The following is a 23,872-nucleotide window of genomic DNA, read 5'->3' as shown; positions in this document are numbered from 1 at the left end:
CATAATTTTATAAAAGATTTCACTACATATTTTCCACAAAAAAAAACCGTTTATTCGCGCTTCTTTTTCTCCCCCGTTTGCCGGCATTTGACAGCTGTCAGCTATTGCCTGCTTTCGTGCGCACGCAGGTTCGTCCAACGTGGTGCAAATTGACGGTTTGCTGTGAAAGAAAGCAACAGACACACATCGACACACGGTTTTATTCCTGAAACTGATTGCAATTTAAAATGTGCATGAAGTGAGAACTCATTTCTAATTGTGTAATTGTGTAAGTTTGTAATTATGTTTTCAACAAAACAATGATTAGAACATGATTTACCCATTGTTGCTGCCCATCCGTTGCAAGCATGTTGTTGCTCGCTACTGTCAATTGGCGTTTGGTTGTGGTAGTGCAAAACACTGACACGAGCGAACCTTCGCACCACGCGCTGCATAAACATTGATTTTGCTTATAAAGTCACCTTGAGATGTCACGGATCACCTTTGGGAAGCCCGTCCACTAGCGAGAAAAAAGGAACCGCCGTTTGTGTTCGCCTCTTGCAGTTGCGTTTCTCTCACAACAGAGTCGGTGGCTGATTCGCGGACTCCGAGACACCCCTCAGATCGGTTTCACCTCTATCGTTGCACCTCCCAGTAGTGTGTGTGGTACAGTTCGGTGGATTAACGGTGAGTGTTGCTGGCACCGTGTGGCTGTGAATTGCAAAGTGCGTGGAAAATTGCATCCATCGTCGTCCCGCGTTAGTGATTCCAGCGGTTGTGTAGGTTGTTGAGGAAGAAAATGGTGTAGAGTTTAGTGCGAATGAACTACACCAACTTACGGATGCACGAACGCCCTCCTTCTTCATCGTGATATAACTCGTTGATCCTTGTGTGGCTTGGGCTGTTCGTGATCCTTGCTTCCGTGTGGAAGTTGTTCCGATTTCCGGACGGTACCAAAACTGGTGGATGTGAAGGACCGATCGAGAGTGGTCGAGAGGCAAAGCAGATTAGCAGACTGTCTCTGCTAGATTGTGCAATCTAAGCAACTTTCTTCCCTCCCGCGCTACCACCGCGTTACCGTGGAAATCGTTGAATCGTGCGCGCGTGTCTGGCTGTGTGGTGCTTGTGTGTGTTGGTGTGTGGTGATGTGATGTGATTACTAAAATGGAAAGTTTTCTCTTTCTTCCTCTTCCTTCTTTTCTTCTTCCCCGGCATCTACTTAATCCTTTTGCAGCAGCTAGAGAACAGCGCGTCTGTGTGATTGAGTGTGTCGATCTCTGAGTGTGTGTGTGTAGGTTGTTGCATCAGCAGACAAAAGGATATCATCGTTCGTGGAAATGTCGAGCGCACCGGTACAACGGTTTATTCAGTTCGGGGCCCACAAGGGCAAGGGCATCGCCGTCTTCACCAGCGGCGGTGACTCCCAGGGCATGAATGCGGCCGTCCGTGCGGTGGTACGCATGGGTATCTACGTCGGATGCAAGGTAAGGCCGAAGGATATAACACTCAATTGTGATCATCAAAACCATTTCAAACCCCACCGAAGGAAAACGACTCTCGGAGCGCCACTGGTTGAATCGCCAGCGTCTAAATATATCCCAACACCGGCCACCACCGTGTGATTGTCAATGTACAGGCACACACACACGTACGCGTACGCATCGATACGCACAATGATGCCCCGCCCCCTAGCGTCTTGTACTTTTGATTGACTCGCCTACTGAGGAATGTGTCCTGATCGGCAAGGATACAATTAGAACATGGCCCGTGTTGGCCCAACCGTCCCAAAATATCGTGTACAGTTCACAGTCACGTTTTGGTCGATGGTCAACAGAGTTAACCGTGACCGTGCACATTACATGCACATGACGACGGTTGCCAACGACGGTTTGTTGATGTTGGCAGATCGGCGTTATCAGCATTTCGATGCGTCGAACACGCCGCTTTCCCGTTGTCACTTTCAGTTGGGGAGTGGGGGGTGGGCACCCAACGGCCAGTTAAGTGATAAGGTTATGAAACAGTAGTTTTATGACACTTTATGGTGTTGGTTTTCACTTTCAGCTTGGCCAGAGCGTATGCGCGCGCGGGACACATATTTGCACGGCGTGTATTTGATTGTGTTGAGAGACAGGCTGTTTGATTAACGAACAACACAATTGACTTGACCATTGACAAAAGTGTTCTTTTTGTCTCCCCAAATCGCACCCTTTAATTGACCTATATTAACCTTTCTTTGCGTGCGTGCGTTGATAAAATAACGTCCAAAAGGAAACCTGCCTTGTTCTCCCTTGCTCCCCCTTCTTAGTCCGTTGACCTTCAAACGGTCATAAAGTTTTCGGATGCTTTTTCAGAAAGGAACAACGTTCGTTTGTTCTGCCCCCAAAATCGTCCACCCTCACCGCAGGGGGAGGGGCGGGGGGTGTATTTGTTGGCAAAACTGCAGGAAGGAAGGTCATCCCAAAGGTTAAATCGTTCAATTTGGAGCAATTGTGGAGTGGCCGCGCGCTCGCCAGCCTGTGTTCGGGGCTTCCAACCCCCTCGAATCCGGCCTCTAAGAGCGAGAGAGAGAAGAGAGTTATTTATAAGTACATAAGTAACACAGCTCAAGCGCTCGAAGATTTTGCAATGGGGCCGAGACACTGGCACTGGGATGGAAACCGGGTGGAGACGCCAGGTGGTTCGTATTTGTGCTGGCGGTTCGTAAATGCATGTGGAGCTTCTTCAACTGGTGAACTGGGACCGAGTTGCCTTTCACGTGCACATTTCCAGGCTGGTGATGAAGTGGAATTATTATTGGCTTTCAAACGCACCGCCATCACAATCAGCTCATTTTGTCAAAAGCCAGTAGGGTAGGTAGCTCTTCTAATTAGATTTCCGATTAGATTGGCACAGCTTAATTGCTCATTAGTATGTGAGGCAATCGATAGCGAACAGTGCAAGAATGTCATAACAAGAGCAGGTTAGTCATGATCACTCTAATGCCTCTAATTTGCCCTTAGAGCACAGGGTCATTTTATGGAACACTCATACAGTCAGACTCATCTACAATTAACGACACTTAATACTATACTGCACAGGATACTAATGCGGTTCTCCATCCTCACAAACGCAGGTGTACTTCATCCGCGAAGGCTACCAGGGCATGGTGGACGGTGGTGACAACATCGTCGAGGCAAACTGGTCGTCGGTGTCGAGCATTATCCATCGCGGTGGTACCGTAATCGGTTCCGCCCGTTGTAAGGACTTCCGCGAGCGGGCCGGACGGCTGCAGGCCGCCCACAATCTCGTGTCCCGCGGCATCACCAATCTGGTCGTGATCGGTGGTGACGGTTCGCTGACCGGTGCCAACCTGTTCCGGCAGGAGTGGGGCAGCCTGCTGGACGAGCTGCTGGCCAGCAATCGGATCACGCAGGACCAGCGCATCAAGTACAAGAGCCTGCACATTGCCGGCATGGTCGGTTCGATCGATAACGATTTCTGCGGCACGGACATGACCATCGGTACGGATTCGGCGCTGCACCGTATCATCGAGGCGATCGACGCGATCGTCAGTACGGCGTACTCGCACCAGCGTACCTTCATCATGGAGGTGATGGGTCGTCACTGTGGGTAAGTAACGAAACGGGGTTTTCGGTACATCCGGCTACTGGATACTGTCGCAAATGATCCTCCCGATCGAGAGAAGAGAGCTAATGATCCTTTTTATTCTTTCCCACTCTTGTCTACGCACGAAACTGTCTCTCCGTCTCTCCGTCTCTCTCTCACTCTCTTGATCAATCCAAAACTTTGGGTGGAACTAAAGCTATCTAGCGGTCGTTGCCGGCGTCATTTCTGAGGCCGACTACGTCTTCATTCCCGAGTCTCCGCCGCCCCGCGACTGGGAGACCAAAATCTGCGACAAACTCGAACAGGCAAGCGCATCCTCCTCCTCCTCTTCTGTCCCGTCTGTCGCTACCCTTGGACACCCCCCTCCCCTTCCCATTATTTTGCATCTTTGTTCGCATCTCTTTCTCACTCTCTCTCTGCAACCCTCGATTGATACCATTCGATTCCACCGCCATTGCGCCGTATCGTTGTAGCCTCACACAGTAATTTGCGGAAAGCGGAAGAAACCGATGGAGGCGACTGTCACCTCTTCATTCTTCCATTACGGAATGAAGTGGAAAATGTGGCTGCCAAAGCACGCTGCATAATAGCATCAATCAGATCACCTTGTCACTAAATGCACCTTGCGACTTTGGAGGAAATCAAACGTGTCCCCCGATCGTGCGTGATCTCTCTGTTTTGTTGGTGTCCTTTTCCGGTGTGTTCATTAAAATGTTTCCCCCCTAAACTGAACGATCCCCCTCCTGCAGGACGTTCGTGTGCTGACTACTTCCCGTGTTGTGCATGAACAGTGACGTATTTCCGTCCTTTAACATCCTTGCTGTCGAGTTGCTGAACTCCCAATTTGTACTCTCTCTTTCTCTCTCCATTGTCTGTCTCTCTCTCTATCTCCAGTGTTGAAGAATGTCCTTTTTCTTATTGATTTGACTCAGAATTCAATCATTGACCAGTTACCAAAGACACAACTCCATAAACACATCATTGCGAGCGCCTTAATTATTGGATATTAGTTTAAGCTATGATTTTGCTGCTCCTCCTTGGGAATGTGCTGTTAGCGAAATACGCCATCCACAATCGATCATCGATGAAACACACCTTACCATACACCAAAATTGCTCTCCACTCCATGTCCGTATGCATTTGTTCATGTTTTTCACAGCTATCTGGCGGTAGTGGCCGGTCTGTGCGTCGAGGCCGACTACATTTTCATTCCCGAAGATCCACCGAAACCCGATTGGCCGGAACGTCTCTGCAAGCAATTGACACAGGCAAGCAAATTGGACGGGCTGGGGGGAAGGGGCTGGCCGCCAAAGGAGCCAAGCCAAACGAAAAATCACAACACACCTCCAAAAATCATGCAATTCCAAATTCGAAGTACCGAAATTATCGCTTCAAATCACTTTGCTGCTACCTACTACCACTGCGCTATTACTACTTCTACTACTACTTGCTGCAGTTGCTTCTTGTTTCGAAATATGTTTGTTTCCCGCTCCATCTTGGCACGATCATGATCAAACGGCCATATGATCATCATACACCGAATTGGCATAATTCATTTGGGTTTTTGGGGTTGTGTGGTGTTTTGCATGAGCGGCATACAATTCATCGACAAACACATACAACACACACGTTGCTGCTGCTGCTGTTGTTGTTTCACACGTTTTTATATGCATTTGCTGTGAATGTGCAAATTTCACGTTTCTTTTTTTTTTACTTAACGATTTCTAGATTCGTTCATTAGATATAATAGCTATATTTTCATCGTTTTTTTCCTCTCGAACCAATCATCCATCCATCCATATTGGTGCGATCAAGATCAACAGATTGGCTAAATGAATTGTTTTTAAATTGAAACTGCAAAAGACATCGAACATTGGGATGACAAATGGAAGAAGAAAAAGGCTATCGACGAAGGCATCCAAGAAGGCTTGGAGAGGCCTTCGTTGTTTTCTGCCTAGTAACAGCAAGAGAGAAAGAGTACGGAAGGTGGCCGATCTAGTCGCCTTTATTCCCATCTGCCACTCAGCGAGTGTTGACATAACTGTTTGCAATTTGTAATGTATTATTACTAGCGTCTCCTGTAAACCTTTACCCCGTTCGTTCCGTTTTAACCTTTTCTCATCACATCTCAACCGCATTACTACCATTTATTACTATTATTGTGTGCATTGTAGTTACCTGGCCATAATGGCTGCTTTAGCTAGCGAGGCGGACTATGTGTTCATACCGGAAGATCCCGTAGTGCATAATTGGCCAGAAAAGTTGTGTAAGAAGATACTGCAGGTACGCATCGCTCATCGTTCGCCACCAAATATCACTCAACAAAACTATTTGTAATGCTTCTCCGTACAACCGAGCATATCCCTCCCCCCGCTCATTCCGATGAAGACTAATACAGATACAAAACCACTCCTTTCTCCACTCAGACTGATTCCTACTTCCAGATTCCTACTCCTTTATTATTCCACTAACGATGAAACGATGGAAGAGGCTACAAGTCTTTGCCATCCACGAACAGATCTCGACTGGTATGGTGGGACGCAGTGAAGTTTCAACTGTTATTGACTTGTTTTATTGTTTAGCCTATTTGCTTGTGGTTTCAACAACGCGCCAAGTTGGTCTATATTTCGTTTTAGCTTTCTATAAACACAGCACACACAAACACAAAAAAAAACTGAAGCTTTGTCAGAATTATTATAGAAAAGGATCTCCGTAAGTGCATCCACGTAGACAAAGTCAACATCGTCCCGAAAAAAAGCAAAGATCTTAGTAAATCATAAACCGAAGTAGGCGCATGCACCAAACTCAAATCTCACGTTATTGTTTACTCTCATTTTGTAGGATCTGCATGATCGTTAGCAGTATATATATGTGTGTGTTTGTATTTCTTTTGTTAATTATTGCTTCTGCTTAGACTGTTTTATCGCACCGTTTTTGTTCAAAGAAAAAGCATCTAAAGCTCTGCTCTGTTTATCATTGCGCTTTCAAGCTTTTTAGCAGTTTAATGTTGCTGTTCGTGTTTGTTGTTGCTTTTTTACTTTTTCTTTTTTTTTAGCATTCAATCCACGATCTTCGATCAGTGATGGAACAAACAACAGAAAAGTCCTGATTTTTAGATCCTTGCCAATGATGGTACAAAAAACAAAAACAAAATCCCAATTCGATCCTCGATCATCCGTCACTGGACGATTGCTTTTGGTTTCGTGGACGAGCGCGCGTTTGCCCTCACACATTGTAGGGCATGCCGCTTCCTACCGCTCTTACTACTAACTCCTTCAAACCCTCATGCTCCCACTCAATCACACACCCATTGCACTCAACTCATCTCTATTTTTCTTCATCGCTCATTCACCTTCTGTCAAAAACTGTGTTTCGCTCGTAAACGGAAATCCTCTAATGCTCTGTCTTTGTGTGCTTAACCTTTCGATGCAATGCAACGTGACGGAACTACAGGAACGTTCGGCTGGCCAGCGTCTGAACATTATCATCGTGTCGGAGGGTGCTATCGATCGCGATGGTAATCCGATCACGGCCGAGAAGGTGAAGCAGGTGGTCGTCGATCGTCTGCAGCAGGACACGCGCATCACCGTGCTGGGTCACGTGCAGCGTGGTGGCAATCCGAGTGCGTTCGATCGTGTTTTGGTATGTGCAGAGTGTCCTATTATATGTGCTTCTCAAGGTCGCATCCTACAACTATACCTTTCCCAATACTTTTAGGGTTGCCGCATGGGTGCTGAAGCAGTGCTGGCACTGATGGAAGCGGACGACAAGACGGAACCGTGCGTCGTATCGCTCGACGGCAACCAGGCCGTCCGGGTGCCGCTGATGGAGTGTGTCGAGCGGACGAAAGCCGTCGCCAAAGCGATGGAGGACAAGAACTGGGAGCTGGCGGTGCAGCTGCGTGGCCGCTCGTTCGCGCGCAATCTCGAGACGTACAAGATGCTGACGCGCCTGAAGCCGCCGAAGAGTGCGTTCGACGAGCAGGGCCGCGGTGTCGGTGGCTACACGATGGCGGTGATGCACATCGGTGCGCCGGCCTGCGGCATGAACGCGGCCGTGCGTTCGTTCGTGCGCAACTGCATCTACCGGGGCGACACGGTGATGGGCATCCACGACGGTATCGAGGGGTTGGTGGCGGGCCACATCAAGAAGATGGAGTGGTCCGACGTGACCGGGTGGGTGGGCCAGGGCGGTGCGTTCCTCGGCACGAAGCGCACGCTGCCCGAGGGCAAGTTCGCGGATATTGCCGCCCGGCTGAAGGAGTTCGGCATCCAGGCGCTGCTGATTGTGGGCGGGTTCGAGGCGTACCACGCCGCCGGCCAGATCACGGACCAGCGCAGCAAGTTCAAGGAGTTCTGCATCCCGATCGTCGTCATTCCGTCCACGATCTCGAACAACATGCCCGGCACGGAGTTTTCGCTCGGCGCCGACACGGGGCTGAACGAAATCACGGAGATTTGCGATCGCATCCGCCAGTCAGCCCAGGGTACGAAGCGCCGCGTGTTTGTGATCGAGACGATGGGCGGCTACTGTGGCTATCTGGCAACGTTGGCCGGCCTGGCCGGCGGTGCCGATGCGGCCTACATCTACGAGGAGAAGTTCACGATCAAGGATCTGCAGCAGGACGTGTACCACATGGCGTCGAAGATGAGCGACGGCGTGCAGCGTGGGTTGATTCTGCGCAACGAAAAGGCGTCCGAAAACTACAACACCGAGTTCATCTACCGGCTGTACTCGGAGGAGGGCAAGGGACTGTTCTCGACGCGCATGAACGTGCTCGGCCACATGCAGCAGGGCGGTTCGCCCACCCCGTTCGATCGTAACATGGGCACCAAGATGGCGGCCAAGTGCGTCGAGTGGCTGGTGGAGCAGCTGAAGGCCAACACTCAGCCGGACGGGTCGATCAATGCTACCGCTCCCGAGACGGCCTGCCTGCTCGGACTGGTGCGTCGTCAGTACAAATTCTCCCCGCTCAAGGAGCTGATTGGTGAGACCAACTTTATGTAAGTAGCGTGCGCTGGTGTCGTTCTTTTCGGGTAACTTCCGGCTTATATTTAACGCCCTTTTATTTTTGCTTCTTCCAGGCAACGCATCCCCAAGCATCAGTGGTGGTTGAAGCTGCGCCCGCTGCTAAGAATTCTGGCCAAACACGACTCCACCTACGAGGAGGAGGGAATGTACATCACGGTCGAGGAAGAAATGTCGACCGACTCGCCGTGCGCTTAAGTGTGCCCGGGAAAAACCCCCCAAAGAAGCGTAACATTACCTCCTCCAACGGAAAGGGGCAGATGGGGCAACATCTGAAGCCATAGCGAACAAGTCTTTGCCAATCTTTCGTTGTCGCTTTAGGCGAATCTTTAAGCAACATTACACACACCCACACACACATACACAAATTGTGTTTCCTTATCTTCTTTTCGATGTTTCTTAGCAAATGTCTGCGAAAAACGGTTCGCTTTAAGTAGACCGTCGTTTCGCGTATTGTTTTCGTTTTCTTTAAGTAGTATTTATCGTTTATTGTGTTAACGTTAGCACCCACTTGCAAATCTAATTCTATCTCTAAAGTGTTGTTTTGTTGTTTGTTCTGTGCTATTAGTGGAAAGTATTATTACGAAATGATTTCTAACAAATACACACACATCACGATCACGATCACGTTCGAAGGGTAACTAAGCTGATATGATAATACCAAAAAAAACCCTCAAAAGCATAATATCGCACCGGTTAGTCGAACAAAAAAGCGATAAAAAAGGCCAGTGACGCTAAACACTTGTAGTGAATATCCAGTAATCGTGAGGTATTATTGCGGGGATGAAGGCAGAACTACACAAACACACACAGACAAACACTCTCTCTATCTCTCTCTCTTCCTTCCACTCTGCCTACAACTGAGAGTGGGACTGGATGCAGATGAGATGCTAGAGAGAGAGCAAATGTTATAGATAATCTAATCTTACACTATACGTGATTCTGAAGGTAAACATTAAATGCCGTACCCCAACAGAGCCACCTACAACACACAGATACACACCGAGAATCCTAATGTTAATGTACTGCTGCTAGCAACAGCCAGCCCCCGTTCGCTAGCGGGACGTACATCCATTGAGATATGTAATAAAAAAGAATTTATTGTTGTGAGATCGGGTATCGGCTTTTTGAACAGAAAACAGGACAGGAATATATCACACATTGAAAACTCCGTCATACAATTACAATCTTCTTCGATCTCCTCCACAAGGTGCACGCGGCTTAACATTCCTCTCCAATTCTTTCGAGAGTTGTCGACCGGTGGCTGCTTGGATGATGCTGCCGTGGATGAACGGCAACAGCCGGTGTCTTTGCGGGTGGTGTAGTTCCTGTGAATGCTGCTCCAATCGGGACGTTCGAGACTACCCGAGCACGACTGCCCTGGGCACTGTGACCGGGTCGGGCACAGTACCAGTGCTCCACCTCTGCGGCCACCACCAGCGACACCGCTTCGTACTGTTGACCATCGACCCGGAACGCACAGCGGTTGGACGTTTCAATGTACCAGTGGAAAGCCTGCAGCAGTGGTCGCGGTTGTCCTTTCCCCGTCGTGCGCAATTCCTCGACCAGTGCTGCATTGTACTGAGGGTTGTAAGGAGCGCACATTAGTTCCGAATGTTAGTTTCTCTCTTCAGCCCATTCCGAGGATCGTTACCCATTTGTAGTGTTTGTACGCTTCGGCACCCATACTGTTGCGCTCGGCTCGCTTCACCTGCAGGTGCCGCTGCAGCTCGTACAAACTGACTGTGCAGATGCTGTCCAGCGTAACGGACGGTGCCTTTCCGGCATCCTCACTGTACGCCAGGAACACGACATCAACGCGCGGTATCACTGAAGCCATGCTGCTGTAGGATACCACCAACACGCACAGCACACGCACACACACAACACCACAAACACACCACTTTCGATCCACGCCGCAACGACAACGCTCCGGTTCTCAGCAGCTCTTGATCGAAAGTGATCGACAGCAAGACAACAGCATCTTCCGTTCGGCTTCCGTCACAGATGAGAGACAATTCTAATCACACGCACACATTGAACGGGGTACACTTTGGTGATAAGCAAACATGATGGAGAGTGTTTGAACATGTTGGTGGTGACTGTCCGAGATTTCAGAGGTGTCAAACTCCAAAGGGCTCGTGGTACAGTAACACATCCTTCGTGATCTCTTATCATCGCTTTGTCTTTGTAGTGGACCAAGTCAGCGCGGATGGATTTCACATTCTCTATCACACTTTCTTTCCTTTCATCGCTGTTGTGTATTATTAAAAAAAACGTTTTTACCATTTTTGTTTTCTTTTCGTATATTCTGTTTTAACCACGGCGAGTGTTCGATTTTTCTGTATATATCATTTAAATCCACTTATACAATAGAAAGATGGGGCTTAGCTGATAGGATGCATTCTTGTGTTATCGTTTTGTTTTTTCTTTTCTTTTACTTTTCTACTGTATCGTCACTGATTTTGAGGAAAGTCCTTCAACCAAACCCATCCATCAGCGACAGAGCAGGTGTGTAATTTTCGTGTTACAAAATGTGTGTATGTTCTGTATATTATACGTGTATGCCCGGGGTTGTATATATCCTCTCTTGTTTGTGGCCAGGACTGGGTCACTGTCGCATCACTCCGAGCTTCAGGTGGTTTAACCAGTCAGAGTGGTGTGGTGTGTTCCCTCTGTTACCTTGTAATAATAAAAAAGTGTACGTTTTCTTATGAAATTTGTTTTTCTTTTCGGGAAGGTTTCGTGATAAATAAACGATTACAAAAAAGGTATGCCTGCACTGGAAGCAATCGGTTGATCGGGTTTTTCCTTCTCCACTTCTGTGTCTATTGTTCCTGTCTGTTTGCTGCTCGTGATGCGCCTATAAATTCGCGCGTATTGTGTTTGTGTAAAAATCAATCAGTAGAGTTTCTTATTATCTACCACTTTTTATCTTTTCTATTGCTTAACCTCTATATATATCATTTTGTTCCATTCATTTCCAGTTTTGACACGTTTTTTTGTTGTTTTATAATCGTTTAACGTTTAATGCTTACCGATTACGCTAGCATAACTTGTTTCGTGGCTAGTTTTATTTTACACACACTCTATCCTTCCTTCTTACATCGTTTTGCACAGGTGTGTAACCCTTTTTTGATATTACGTTTAGATTTAATATGGCGTGGCGTGTATGTGTGCTGCACTTTACTAGAGCTCCTCTTTCCAGTGTCGAACTACAATCATTATACCGAAAAACGAAGAAACCCGGATGAAATGTTGGCCCAAAATGAAATGATTGGCCTTCCCACAGAACGGAACGGAAAGGAACGAACTTTCTTCACAACGTTCCCTAACCCGAACAAATTAAACCCAGCGAGTCAGCGAGTTATGGGCTTTGCACCAAGTGCATATGGAAGACAAATATATTTAAAAAAACAGAATCGAAAACAAGCAAACACAGTTCCCAGCCTGTTGAAACGCATCGCATCGAGGGAAAATAAAAAAAAAAGTGCGATAAAATAATATATCATCTCTACCTATCATCATGATCATCAATCATCATGTAGATTTCTTATTTGTGGTCGTTCAAGTGTTTCTGATATGCTAGACAAGACCGAAGCCCACTGGGTGGACAGTGAATGTTCAATTTTCCACACACGCAAAGAGTGTGCGCGAACTGGAGGTACAAAAATACAAAAAACTGTTCTGTAGGTTGTTTTTTGTTTGTTTCTAAACTGTTGTACCAAAATAAAAGCTCCCCTTCTCAGCCAAGGTGAGAGCATGGAACGCAAAAAACCAGGTATGCCCGTATAAAAATAGTTGTATACAATTGGTACATACGCATTTCTTGTATATAAAGTTTGGATTAGATGTACGTTGTTATATGTATGTATGTATGTATATATATATAAGTGTGTACCTGGTAGTTGGTATCCTCTCTCTCTCTCTATATCAGGAGTTATTCAAGAAAATAGATGTATATACGTTGGTCTGCAAATCCTCGTGGTGGTTTCAGATTCGTGTGAGCATACATCGATCCCGCCACACGACAAGAATACTCTCATAGTTAAAAACGGACATTCCGCTACACTACTATGCTCTGGTACATCCTTCTACTTCCGAGAGTGGGTTAATAAACGATATGCTTCACTTTGTTTAGTTTCTCTTTTACTTCATGTACCGCTTCGCTTCTCCTGTTCGAGCTGTTCGGTTTCTTCTACTAGACAGGTCTCCTTGGTTCTCGATAACTTGTTTCAATTCGCTGCTTCTTTACGTACTTCGTGTGGTGGTTCTAGCTATGTTTTCAGATTCGAAATCTAAACGCGCAGGGGTATTACATATCTTCTACCTTTTGTAAAAACCGGACCTTTCTTGGCTGTTTTTATGTTTCTGTGTGTGTGTTTGTGTTGTCCCCTATTCTTCTATAAAACTATTCGACAACAGATTGATCAAATCAACGTGTCCGGGGCCCTTTCGCCCAAACACTACCACGCTAAAGTAATCACTAAACTCGCAATTAAAATCCACTTCATGGTTTGCTTGGCACAAAACGCTATAGTTACACATAGTTACTTATCGAACTAAAACTGCATCACGGTCCACCACCAACACCACTTTTCCTTCTCTTCGCATGCAGTGGGGGTGGTGGTGCTTGTACTAATCATTAGTAGTAGTAGTAGTAGTCATAGTTACTGGTGTTGCCTCATCCAACCGCATGCCTACTTGGACGATGCTAGCAATTGCTATTCGCCGCAGCTCCCTCTACCGACAGAGCATGGTTCGAGGTACCGCCGACGGGAGCTTGCTGCAGTACCGACACACCCCCTTCCATTCCTTCCGCTCCATATCGAGCCCGTTTCATCTCGGTGGCCGCCTCATCCGAGCCCGGCTTGTCGTCGGCTTTTCGCTTCACATTGTTGTTTATGTTGCGCTGGTCGTCGTCCCGTTCAGCAGCAGCACTGCCATTCACCCCATTCGCATTCAACAGCGACGGCTGGGCCGCGTCTTCTTCGTTATCTTCACAGCTATCCGTTTCGTTCCCGCTCGTGCCCCCGGCTGTGCCAGCGCCACCACTACTGCTGGAAGAACTGCTGCTACTGCTGCTGCTACCACCTCCGTGCGATCCATTTCCGCCTCCACCGGGAAGAACCTTTGCCGGATCCTTCACATTGAGGCGCGTCGCGAGCCGCTTCAGGCTGGACAACGAATTCTCACAGTCCGATGTGTCGATCTCGGTCAGATTCGTGCCGGACCGCTCGATCTCGGTATACGTCCCGAACGGCAGCTTGCCCAGACACTCCAGCTTCAGCACGTGCATCTTCGAGCGCAGATGCTTCGCCAGGTGGCCGTGAATGCGGAACCCGACCTCACAGTCCCGGCAATAGAACGGCCGCGGGTTGCTGTCCGTCGCCACGCCAAACGTAGTCGTCATCGACACCTTGTTGCGATGCGTCGCCGAACGTTCGTGCTTCAGATAGAGCCCCTGGGACCGGAAGCTGGTACCGCACGGCTCGCACCGATACTTCCGCTCCATGTAGTGGATGTTCATATGAATGCTCAGCTGGGACAGCTTGTGGAACTTTTTGTTGCAGATCTCGCACACCGGCCGGCCACCATCTTCCTGGTGCATGGGCGTGAAGGCGGTCGGCGGTGTGCCGACAAACTCACCACCCGCGCCACCTCGAACACCGGCCGTCTTGAAGCTTTCCTCACCGACCACCACCACCTTACGGGCCGGGGCAACGAGACTTGCGCCGACGTCGCCCGTGCTGCTTCCTCCTTGCGCCGGTCCAGCAACTGTCGGCGGAACTGGTGGTAGAAGACTGCCGGCGGCTGATGGCTGTTGCTGAGCTGTCGTAGAAGCAGCGACAGAAGGTACCGAGGTTGGTACACCGTCCGACACCGCTTCCTGGTCAGAAGAGCCGGCAGTTCCGAGCGTTCCCACGGCGCTTTCACTTTCGGTACGCTTGCGTACGTTTGTCACCGCTTGAGCCAGCTTCAGGTACTCGGAAGCGAGCGTTTTGGCACTTTCAGGCACTAGTGGGACTGTTGGCAGTACCTTTGTGCTGGTAGAATTTGTACTGTTGCATCTAGGACGCGAGGTGGCCGTTGGTTCCGGCTCGACGATCGGTTGCGCTCGTGTAACGTCGAGTTTTACCGAGCCCGCTGCTATTTCGGCCAGTGTGTCCATCGGTGAGGCATTCTCCGACACCAGCGGACAGTCATTGCGGGAGGAAGCAACGGTCGGGATGCTGGAAGGCACAGCTATCTCACCGGACGGTTTGTTTTTATCCTGCTCCACAAGTGCCAATGAGGGACTCTTCGCTTCGGTACGGGCTACACTTTCCACGGCCAGTGGTGACGCTCGATGACGCTCGTTCTTTCCACTGAAGATTCGATACACGCGCTCGGTGGATGTCGTTGCAACTGTCGGAGCAGCAACCGAAACTGCACTGTTTGCTACACTGGTGGGAGTCGGTGGGCAGCTGGGAGGTATTGTAGCGCCTAAGGCAGGTGGTGGAATTACTGCCGGTGGTGGTGTAGCCTTTGCGGCAATGATCGGAACAGCCACCTGTGGAACAATCCTGTACACCTCCTCGTGTATCGAATGATTCGCCAGTGGATCCTGCAGATGACTGTCACGCATCGCGATGCCTCCAGCAATTGTGCTCGGTTTCATCTGACTCTGCTTGATGCGGGTGTCCTGCAGTGCACGCTCTTTCAAGTACTCGTGGAAGTATGCATTCTCATCGACACCGGCACCGCCGGGTGTTGCCCCTCCGGTCGGTTCGAACGGTCCCATTGCGAACGGGATTTTGTCCGTGTTTGACACGAGCGTCGTTAGCAGATTGGCTGCACCGGTTATTGGCGCCAGCACATCCGAAACACGCACTATCACCTGTTGGTGGTGATGAATCTGCTGCTGCTGTTGATGCTGCTGTACAGGATGACGCTCTTCGTACGCTACCGGATGGGGTTGCAGTATTTGTTCCCGATCGTACCGAATTTGAGCCGTTTGGCGGTGTAGCTCTATTGGAGCTTGCTGCGATTGTAACGGCGTTACCATGGCGAGCGGTTGCGGCGGAGCCCGATCATACTGATGCGGTGCAGAAGCGGCAGAAGGTTGTTGTACCACCGACTGTGTGCGCGGCTTCTTCGTCAGATCAATAGGTCGCGCTGTGTCATCCTCGTCATCCGCGTCCCCGGCTTGCGCTGCCGCTTCATCACTAGCCGACGGGAAGGATCGATCTCCGTCGCGTCTGCGTTTGCCCACATTGGGGTCCGAATAGTACTGTTCGTGTTTTAGCAGATTGAACTCAAGCTTTGGTCCACCGCCGTACGTTATGATGCGCCTCGGTGGATCGGACTTTGCTGCAACGGAAGGCGATTGAGCGCGAGGCTTCGGAGACCCTGTAGCGGCGTAACCATGGCGTTGCTGTTGTTCCGGTGTGAGATACGAATTGATGTGCTGAGTTATGTAGGCTGCAGCTGCTTCGGGTTCGCCTCCACCACCCCCGGGAGCACCTGGTTGTGGGCCCGTTTCTAGGCTACTGCAGGCCGACGTGGGACGTGTCATCGAAAGCGACAACAATCCTTCGGCAGCCTCGTGCTCTGGCAGACGGCTCTTCAGTTCCTCTGCAAAATATCAAAAACAATACGAAGGTTAGATGTTTGTGCAAGACTAACGGAATTATCAACAGACACTTACCACTATCATCAGTATCGTCGCCGTCACTATCCGTTGCTGTATCCGAATCGCCCGGAATCGTCGACGTGCGCTCGCTGGATATCGATTGTTGATCACCCTCAATGTCGATATCGGCTCCATCGTCGTCTACGTGCACCGGCACCGGATTCAATCCCAGCTCCGTGCACTTCTTGTAGTGACTCTTCGATTTCATGTGCTTCGTCAGATTGCCCTTCGTTTTGAAACTGCAAAAAGGTAAAAAATATCGAATTAATAAAACCATCTTCGTTGATTGGAGGTCCTTCGTTTACTAGTTCTACTTACTGGAAGCTACAATACTGGCACGAATACGGCCGCACATCAGTATGCGTGCGGATGTGCTTCTTCAGCATCGATGGCTTCTTGCAGCGGATGCCACACTCGTTGCAGACGTACTTGCCCCGACCTCGACCACGGACGTACGTGTACTCCTCGGTGCTTTCGAACCCACCGGACAAAGCCCGCTCTGCCGAGGCACTGCGTGACTGCTGACGGGACGATGATCTATCCACTGCCCCACCATCGCCACCACCGCCCCCGGTAAGCACGTCCGATTGTTTCGACTTTTCGCTGTACGGTGACAGTGATCGGCGGTGCTGATCGTACTGACCGAGCGTAGACGAGGGCGTCGATGCGTTTGCATTGTTTGGCTGTTGCGATGCCAGGGCTGCCAGCACATAGCTTGGTGGACAGGGCACGTTGGATTTAACCTCTACCGGACTGACACGAACGCAAGGTGACGAAGAGGACAGAGCGGCAGCTCCAATGTGCTTACTGCTGCTGCTGCCACCACTGCTACTACTGCTACTACTGCTGCTGCTTACGACAGTCAATGGAACGGTCTTTGGCCCTGCAATAGCATACCGTCGATCACGGTGCTGGTTCGAGTCGTACAGTGACATCACAGTGATCTGCTTCAGCCCGAGCGGATGGGGATCGTTCTCCGGATGCACCTGCCAGTTGCTGTACATCGACAGTGGCTTCTGCGTCTGAAAGCAGAACGGTTGCGTCTTGTTGACTGTGCAGTAGAACGGTTTCGTGCTCGACTTCAGCCCGATGTTGGTGTACGCGTGGCCGTTGAAGTAAAGCTCCCGGCAGCTCTTCGACGGGCGCGGCGTCTCGGGCGAGATCAGGGGCATCGTGTTGTTGGTAGGGGTAATACCATGATGTCGCTTCGGCGTGAACGTCCCTGGCTTGAGGGGCAACGTGTTCGGTCGCAGGAATCGGTTCGGTTTGGAAGGGGGCGCTGGAAGACCGGTGTCCTGTGAGGCCGAAGAGCTTCCATCCTGCGATACAACGGCAGGTGGTGGAGGTGGCGGTGGCGGTGGTTTGATCAGTATGTCCGATTTGGCAATGACCGAGTCGAAGTGGAAGTGACGAACCTCGTCGGCTTTCGTTGCAGTCACCGTCTCCTTCTTACGCGGACTGATATTATCGGCCATGCGCGTAAAGTTGAAGCTCTTCTTCGGAGCTGGCGGTGAAGGACTGCTGAATTCAAGCGACTGTTGCTTCGCCGGTGACCATATCTCCGACCGGGTGAGACCATTCTTGAGCGCTTTCTTTGGCGGTTCCAGCGACACGGGAACGACCGGTGGTTGTGGTGGCGCAGGTGCTTGTTCTACTGATGTGACCGCATACGGACCGCGTGATCCAACGGTAGCTAGCAACGAGGCGGAACTTGCCATTTGGTGTGGCGTTTTGTAGTGCATTGCTGACGAGTCGTGGCCACTGTTGGCTGGACCGTTCGCTCCCGGTACCACAATGGTTAGCAGCGATTGTGTGTTCGGCCCCGCTTGGCTGGTACGCGTCGGTGGCATCAGCTCCATCTGCGCACCGGCGGAGGAAAGCGTGTTCGGTCCGGGCATACCCTGAACGAACGGTATCAGCTTCCCACCGTGCACTATCTGCGATGCTTGTCCCGGGGCTGGAGCAGCTGGCAGCGTTAGCGGATTGTACGCTGTGATTGAATTGATGGGTGGAAAATGGAAATGTGTTGGCGGTGCTGCCACTGGCTTCGGTGCGACGGCCGTGTTTGAACGGGGTCGAGGCGCTGGGGGCATTTCCTGTTGCTTTGCAATCTCCACAAGCGTACCACCAGAGTGTAGGGTTCGACGGAAGTGCAGCTCCCGCTGACGAGACTCGTCGTCTTCTAGCTCGGCGCCGCTGTTGTACTGCATAAACGTTCCTCCCGATCCATAGCGCAGCACGTTGGCAGGTGCTGTTGCAGCGTCGTTCGGTTTTGACTCACCTTCACGCGAACGTTCAACCACCTCAACTTCTCCTCCAAACAGCTGAAGAGTGTTGCTTGCACTGCCAGACACGATCGCAGAAGAAGTTGAAGGTTCAACCGAGCTAGCTACTCGCATCCGCTTCGAAGAGCCTTCGCTTGCCTCGCCGCTAGAGGCGGCTTTACGCGGTGACTTTCCACTCTCCACCAAGCGTGTGTTGCCGAGCAGTGGTCCCGGTGAGGGTAGAGGATTTTGAACCGTTTCAACGAAGCCACCTTTCGACCCCGAAGCCGCAGGACCAGCCGTCTGCGATGAGCTCGACGAGGAAGACGGTGAATCGGCCGCGGGAAGCGAAATGTTATCCGGTTTCACCTTCGGACGCGTGAGTTGCGATTTGGCAAGCTTACACAGTGACGATGGATTGCGGCCGGGCGGATTTAACGAAGAACGGGCTAGATTTTTCAAGCTGCTCACGGACCGCGAGCGGATGTAGGAGGCAGCCGCAGCCGACGGCGAACCAACTGGGCTGATCGGTGCGCTGGAGGAAGCGGATGGACTGTTCAGGCTGCTGCCGCTACCCTGACAGTAGCAGATCATGTGGTACTTTAGCGAGTCTACGTCGCGGAAGGACCAGTTGCACATTTTGCAGGTGTACAGGTTTTCACCATTCTCACCGTCCGGGTTCTGTACCACGCCAAAGCCACGCGAGTTTAGCAGCAGATCTTTGATGATCGAGCGTTCGGGATTTTGGGGATGGTTGGCTACCGTCAGTGGTGGCGTCGGCGTTGGTGTCGGTCGATGGGGCCGATCGGCAGACGTTAGCTGAGTCGATGGTACTGTCGGTACTTGAATGTGTAGCGGAACGTGAGGGGGTTGCGATGCAACGGAACTACTGCTAGACGCAACGGAGACCGTGGAAGTGTTGCTTACCGTCGACACGGGTAAAGACATGGCAGCAGGATGGGAAGAGCTGCTCGCTACGACGACTGGCGATGGTTCGCGTGTTCGTTTGCGGTACGGAGGCAAAGGATGATGCTGCTGCTGCTGCTGATGCTGAATTGCGTCTGGCGCGTCTTCCGGTGGCGTGGGTGCAGGAATCGCTACTAGCAAGGACGAAGACACGCTTGGCGATGGTGTAGGATTCGTTGCTCTAGCGATGGTCGGCACTGGTTCGGCCGTGTTGGCTTTAGTAAGATTCAGTGGCTGATAATTGTTGGCTGCATGGCTCATCGAGGAACTGTTACTACCGGTCAGCGCCACGTTATCGTGCGGTTCGTTCGATAAATCGTGCGGTTGCTGCAGCTGACTGCCAACTGCCGGAGGGATGCCTCCGAGGGCAATCAACGACCCGTGCGTCGGAGGCAACTGCTGCTGTTGCTGCTGTAAAATGACCATCGATTTCGGCGTCACGCCCGGTTTGCTGGTCAAGTTTATCACATTCGGCTGTGCCTGCTGCTGTTGCTGCTGATGTTGATGTTGTACGTAGTTAATGTACTGCTGTTGATGATGTTGCTGTTGAACATGTAGTAGGTGTTGTTGTTGCTGCTGTTGCAGTTGCAGCTGTTGCAACTCTTCAGTTTGTCGTTTCTGTAGCAGCGCATTGGCCAAACGAGAGGACGCACTGTCTTGACTAGCGGCGGCATGTTGAATCGGAACGATTGCACTATTGCTGGAACCGACTCCACCGCCGTGACTAATGTTGGATGAAACGGTAGTGCTTGTCGATCCGGGAGTGCTTGTGCCGCTTACCGAAATGCCACGGCTGATGCCGGTTATCTTGTGGTACTTTTTCTGCAGCGGTGCTTCTACCACCTCCACGATGGCTTCGTTCTGCGAGATCAGCTTGGAGATGTGTTGCTCCAGTGATTCCACGTTCTGGCCGTTCTGAAATAGCAACAGGAAGAGTGTTAATTACTATGTCCACTTGCCAATTTGTACCGTTTTGCTTACCAGATAATGCGGTACTGTCGAGGCCGTAGCATTAGACGATCCTCCTCCATGTGCCGATGACGATCCTACAGACGGTTGGTGCGATGCGGAAGTAAGTCCTATATGCGGCTTACCATCAGCCCGGGTATACAGTGCGGCATTGTGAAACTTCGGTTTGTACGGCTTCTCCAGCAGCAATTGCTGGGGCGAGTTGACCCGATCGTCCATTGGAGATCCTCGATAGTTCATCTGAAACGAAACGACGCCATATTATTCCCGATGCTGCGTGCTGTGAAAGAGTTGTGAACATTGGTTTGCTTACGATTTCCGATCCACTGTTGCTGAGCTCCTTATCGTCTATATCCGACCCGCCAAGCGAACCGCCGTCCTCGTCCAGCAGACCCAAACTGGAAGGATCTTCGCCCTGACTTTTCGATGCGTGTGCACGGGAGCTGCAAGACACAAATGTTACAAATTCATCAATGGCCGAAGAGTTAAAATCACACACACACACACACACACACACACACACACACACACACACACACACACGAAATTAAGCAAACAGGCTTAGAAAGAGTAAATATTTTCGACACCCATCTTCTAGGCCCTCTTTCGGAGCACACAAGCAACACGGGGAAGAGGGATTCGGCGCGTTCTCACACAGCTGCTGGGTACGGTGGTAGTGCTCGGGCTAAACACAACACACACAGCACTCCCCAACACTGATAAGAAGCGAAATGCGTCACGAGAAACGCAATCAAACCCCCACCGCATGCCTATTTTAGACCCACTCGACTCCGATGGAACGAGAAGCACCCTCCAGTATCAGCTACCGTCACCCCTTAGGTGTACTGTGAGTTGGCTTTGTGCTTTTCCTCAAGCGATTACAATTTAGCAGCGACAACAACATAAAAAGAGGATACATTTTCTTGCATGATCCTCGGAAGGTCTCAATATCCACACATCAAGCCCCTTAGGTGTACTGTGAGTTGGCTTTGTGCTTTTCCTCAAGCGATTACAATTTAGCAGCGACAACAACATAAAAAGAGGATACATTTTCTTGCATGATCCTCGGAAGGTCTCAATATCCACACATCAAGCCTCGGTGTTCACTTACCGGCGGTGTTTATAGAGATTGCTCTTGGTCTTGAAGGCGATCCCGCACAGGTCGCACTTGAATGGCCGCTCGTTCGTGTGCCGTCGGATGTGTTTCTCCAGCACGGACGGTTTGCTGCAGTTCATCGAACAGTACGGGCACACGTACCGGCCCGTGGGTGTCACGGTGACGGTCGCCGGACCACTACTGTTCGCAGCCACCGTCGGCGATGCGTGGTTGGAGCTGATAATGGTCGTCGTCGATGCTGCCGCGGCGTTGTTGCTGTTCGCGGTGGTATTGGTGCTCAAAAGCGTACCGGACCCGGCCGTCGGTGGAGACGGGGAGCCCGAGGACGCACCGGAAGACGAAGAAATGGCCGACCGTACCGGGATCGGAGTAATAGCGCCACCACCACCACCTGCTGCTCCGTTCACGTACAGCAATGCGGAAGGGTGATGATGGGGAAGATGGTGGGGCTGGGACGGTGGCGGATAGCTCACCACGTACTGCACCCCGCCGACCGGTTTGTCGAGGGTGGAGGTGCGATTCACCGCACCGACATCTAAATCACAGTTCTCGCCGATTGGGGACGTCGACGTCCCAGACGATGGTACGGCCGGCACTGGTGGCAGCAGCGCGGCACCGTGCGTACTAATGCTACTACCGCTGTTGTTACCGCTAACACTATTACTACTACCACTCGCACTACCACTACTACTACTAGCACTACTGCTGCCCGCTACACTGTTTGCACTGGTTGGATGTTGGAGCTGTTGTTGGTGCTGCTGTTGCGCAGCGGATGGCCCCTGAGGATGGTGGCCATAGAGCAGCTGATGGTGCGGATGCACGAGCAGCGACTGGGGCGGGAATGCGGCGACGGCCGCCACTCCAGGATGCAGCGATGGATGGAGCTGATGATATTGGTGGTGGAGCTGCTGCTGCTGCTGCTGGTGATAATCGAAGGCGGCAGTGATACCGATAAGAGCCCCACCCCTATCAACTGACGGCTGTGTTGGTGGTGGTGGTGCTAGCGATGGACCGAATTTGTCCACCGCAACACTAGGGGTGGACGGAGGGCCTGAGTGCACGGAGAGCACGCGATCACTGCCTTCCGTCGTCTCACCACTGCTGCTGCCTGTCCTCACGGTCACAATTTGCGACGATTCATCAGCGACTCGGTCCGCTACGCTCGCTTCAACGACACTCGACGGCTCGTACGATCGCGTCGTAGCAGCAGTAGTCGGCGGCTCGGCTGGGGGAAACGAGTTTGCTGAACATGTGGACACCACCGACGGTCTAGCTGCTGACGCAACGGCATCTACTACGGCATCGGGTCGCCCGTTCGATGTGGTGCTCGTGGACGAGGTGGTAGATGGTGTTGTGGATGATGTTGTTGTTGCTGTTGTTGTTGTTGTTGTTGTTGTAGTCGCCGCCTGCTGCTGCTGCGGCTGCGGCTCTTCCTCTTCCGCTAGCGTGGCGCTCGCGATACGCTTGAACTTCTTGTGCAGGTACTTGAGGTTCGTGTTGGTGGTGCTGTTGGTCGTGGAAGTCTGCTGCGTTGCTGCTGCCCCTGCCCCTGCTACTCCTGCTACCCCTGCCGCTGGAGGACTCGGACGGTCCTCGCCACCATCACTCTTAGTGCTCGCTGCGGTGGACAAATACTGCTGCTGCTGCTGCTGTTGCTGTTGTTGCTGCCGCTGACTCACTGACGTCGCTTTGCCTTCGGTGCGGTGGTTTGCTACTTCCATAGCGGGTTTAACGCCACCATTGCCTCCGCCTCCTCCGCGTCCACCACCACCTGGATCATCTGCAATTTCGTAGAAAGAGAGAGAGAGAGAGAGAGAGAGAGAGAGAGAGAGAGAGAATGCGGGTCAGTTAGTATATGACAACAAGCAAGTGAATTAGTTAAATTGTAACAGTGCATCAACAACAAAACCGCAGTACCGCTGGCAGGGGTCAAAAAGCCACGCGGAAAGTTACGAAAACAATCCCAGCTGCACGTGGCGGTTTGTGATGTTTACTACCAGGGGGGAACCCCCGGGGGTCAACACAAAAGGTGTCAATGCTAAACCCTTTTTTTGCCCAACTATCATACACGTGTAAGGTTCACCACCACTGCCGTAGCTTCATTGATTAGTGCCTTAGTTTTCCCTTTACTTACAACGCGTAGTAAAACTGGATTGGTGTACCTATACACCGCTGACCTTTTGCTGAATTGCTTTCCGCGCAGAACGACGACGCATTAATAAACGACGGAGGGTGGTTTGGAGCTAATTCGAACGTCGGTTTCGGGGC

The 23,872-nt window shown here is 51.0% G+C and overlaps 3 protein-coding genes across 10 annotated transcripts in view; 1 reads left to right on the top strand and 2 right to left on the bottom strand.

The window, feature by feature from the left end:
* The first annotated feature begins 526 nt into the window (after nt 1-526).
* LOC120894739 (ATP-dependent 6-phosphofructokinase) lies at nt 527-9,723 on the top strand. 6 transcript variants are annotated; one of them, XM_040297514.1, is made up of 7 exons: nt 527-666; nt 1,214-1,463; nt 3,092-3,588; nt 5,760-5,868; nt 7,039-7,227; nt 7,303-8,588; nt 8,670-9,723. In XM_040297514.1, exons 2-7 carry the CDS (start codon nt 1,317-1,319, stop codon nt 8,809-8,811), a joined length of 2,370 nt encoding a protein of 789 aa, XP_040153448.1. In that variant the 5' UTR covers nt 527-666; nt 1,214-1,316; the 3' UTR covers nt 8,812-9,723. The 6 variants fall into 6 exon arrangements, with proteins under 6 accessions (XP_040153448.1, XP_040153446.1, XP_040153443.1 ...); XM_040297512.1 differs by lacking the exon at nt 5,760-5,868 and adding an exon at nt 4,745-4,853 and having other exon boundaries at nt 528-666; XM_040297509.1 differs by lacking the exon at nt 5,760-5,868 and adding an exon at nt 3,782-3,890 and having other exon boundaries at nt 530-666; nt 1,217-1,463.
* On the bottom strand, nt 9,696-10,605 carry LOC120894740. Its single transcript, XM_040297515.1, has 2 exons — nt 10,268-10,605; nt 9,696-10,194 (listed from the first exon to the last, which is right to left on the bottom strand). The coding sequence occupies exons 1-2, from the start codon at nt 10,451-10,453 to the stop codon at nt 9,835-9,837; spliced, it is 546 nt and encodes a 181-aa protein (XP_040153449.1). The 5' UTR covers nt 10,454-10,605; the 3' UTR covers nt 9,696-9,834.
* Nucleotides 10,606-10,901: 296 nt separating this feature from the next.
* The window catches only part of LOC120894737 (serine-rich adhesin for platelets), a 42,236-nt gene continuing 29,265 nt past the window's right edge, over nt 10,902-23,872 (bottom strand). For all 3 annotated transcript variants that reach the window (XM_040297505.1, XM_040297506.1, XM_040297507.1), the window contains 6 exons: nt 21,599-23,384; nt 20,801-20,930; nt 20,500-20,727; nt 16,607-20,433; nt 16,304-16,527; nt 10,902-16,230 (listed from right to left, as the gene is read on the bottom strand). In XM_040297505.1, coding sequence (XP_040153439.1) covers nt 13,328-16,230; nt 16,304-16,527; nt 16,607-20,433; nt 20,500-20,727; nt 20,801-20,930; nt 21,599-23,384 — 9,098 coding nt within the window. In that variant the 3' untranslated portion in view covers nt 10,902-13,327. The remainder of the gene's footprint in view (nt 16,231-16,303; nt 16,528-16,606; nt 20,434-20,499; nt 20,728-20,800; nt 20,931-21,598; nt 23,385-23,872) is intronic.

This window comes from Anopheles arabiensis, chromosome 2 (genome assembly GCF_016920715.1).
Source record: "Anopheles arabiensis isolate DONGOLA chromosome 2, AaraD3, whole genome shotgun sequence".
Classification (NCBI taxonomy): domain Eukaryota; kingdom Metazoa; phylum Arthropoda; class Insecta; order Diptera; family Culicidae; genus Anopheles; species Anopheles arabiensis.
Note: the sequence above shows the minus strand (reverse complement) of the source record. Positions and strands in the feature narration are given on the sequence as shown.

Coding starts and splice junctions, on each gene's coding strand:
- LOC120894739 (XM_040297514.1), top strand. CDS start 1,317: ATGTCGAGCGCACCGGTACAACGGTTTATTCAGTTCGGGGCCCACAAG. Junction 1,464..3,091: donor GTATCTACGTCGGATGCAAG/GTAAGGCCGAAG, acceptor TCACAAACGCAG/GTGTACTTCATCCGCGAAGG. Junction 8,589..8,669: donor ATTGGTGAGACCAACTTTAT/GTAAGTAGCGTG, acceptor TGCTTCTTCCAG/GCAACGCATCCCCAAGCATC.
- LOC120894740 (XM_040297515.1), bottom strand. CDS start 10,453: ATGGCTTCAGTGATACCGCGCGTTGATGTCGTGTTCCTGGCGTACAGT. Junction 10,195..10,267: donor CGTACAAACACTACAAATGG/GTAACGATCCTC, acceptor TACAACCCTCAG/TACAATGCAGCACTGGTCGA.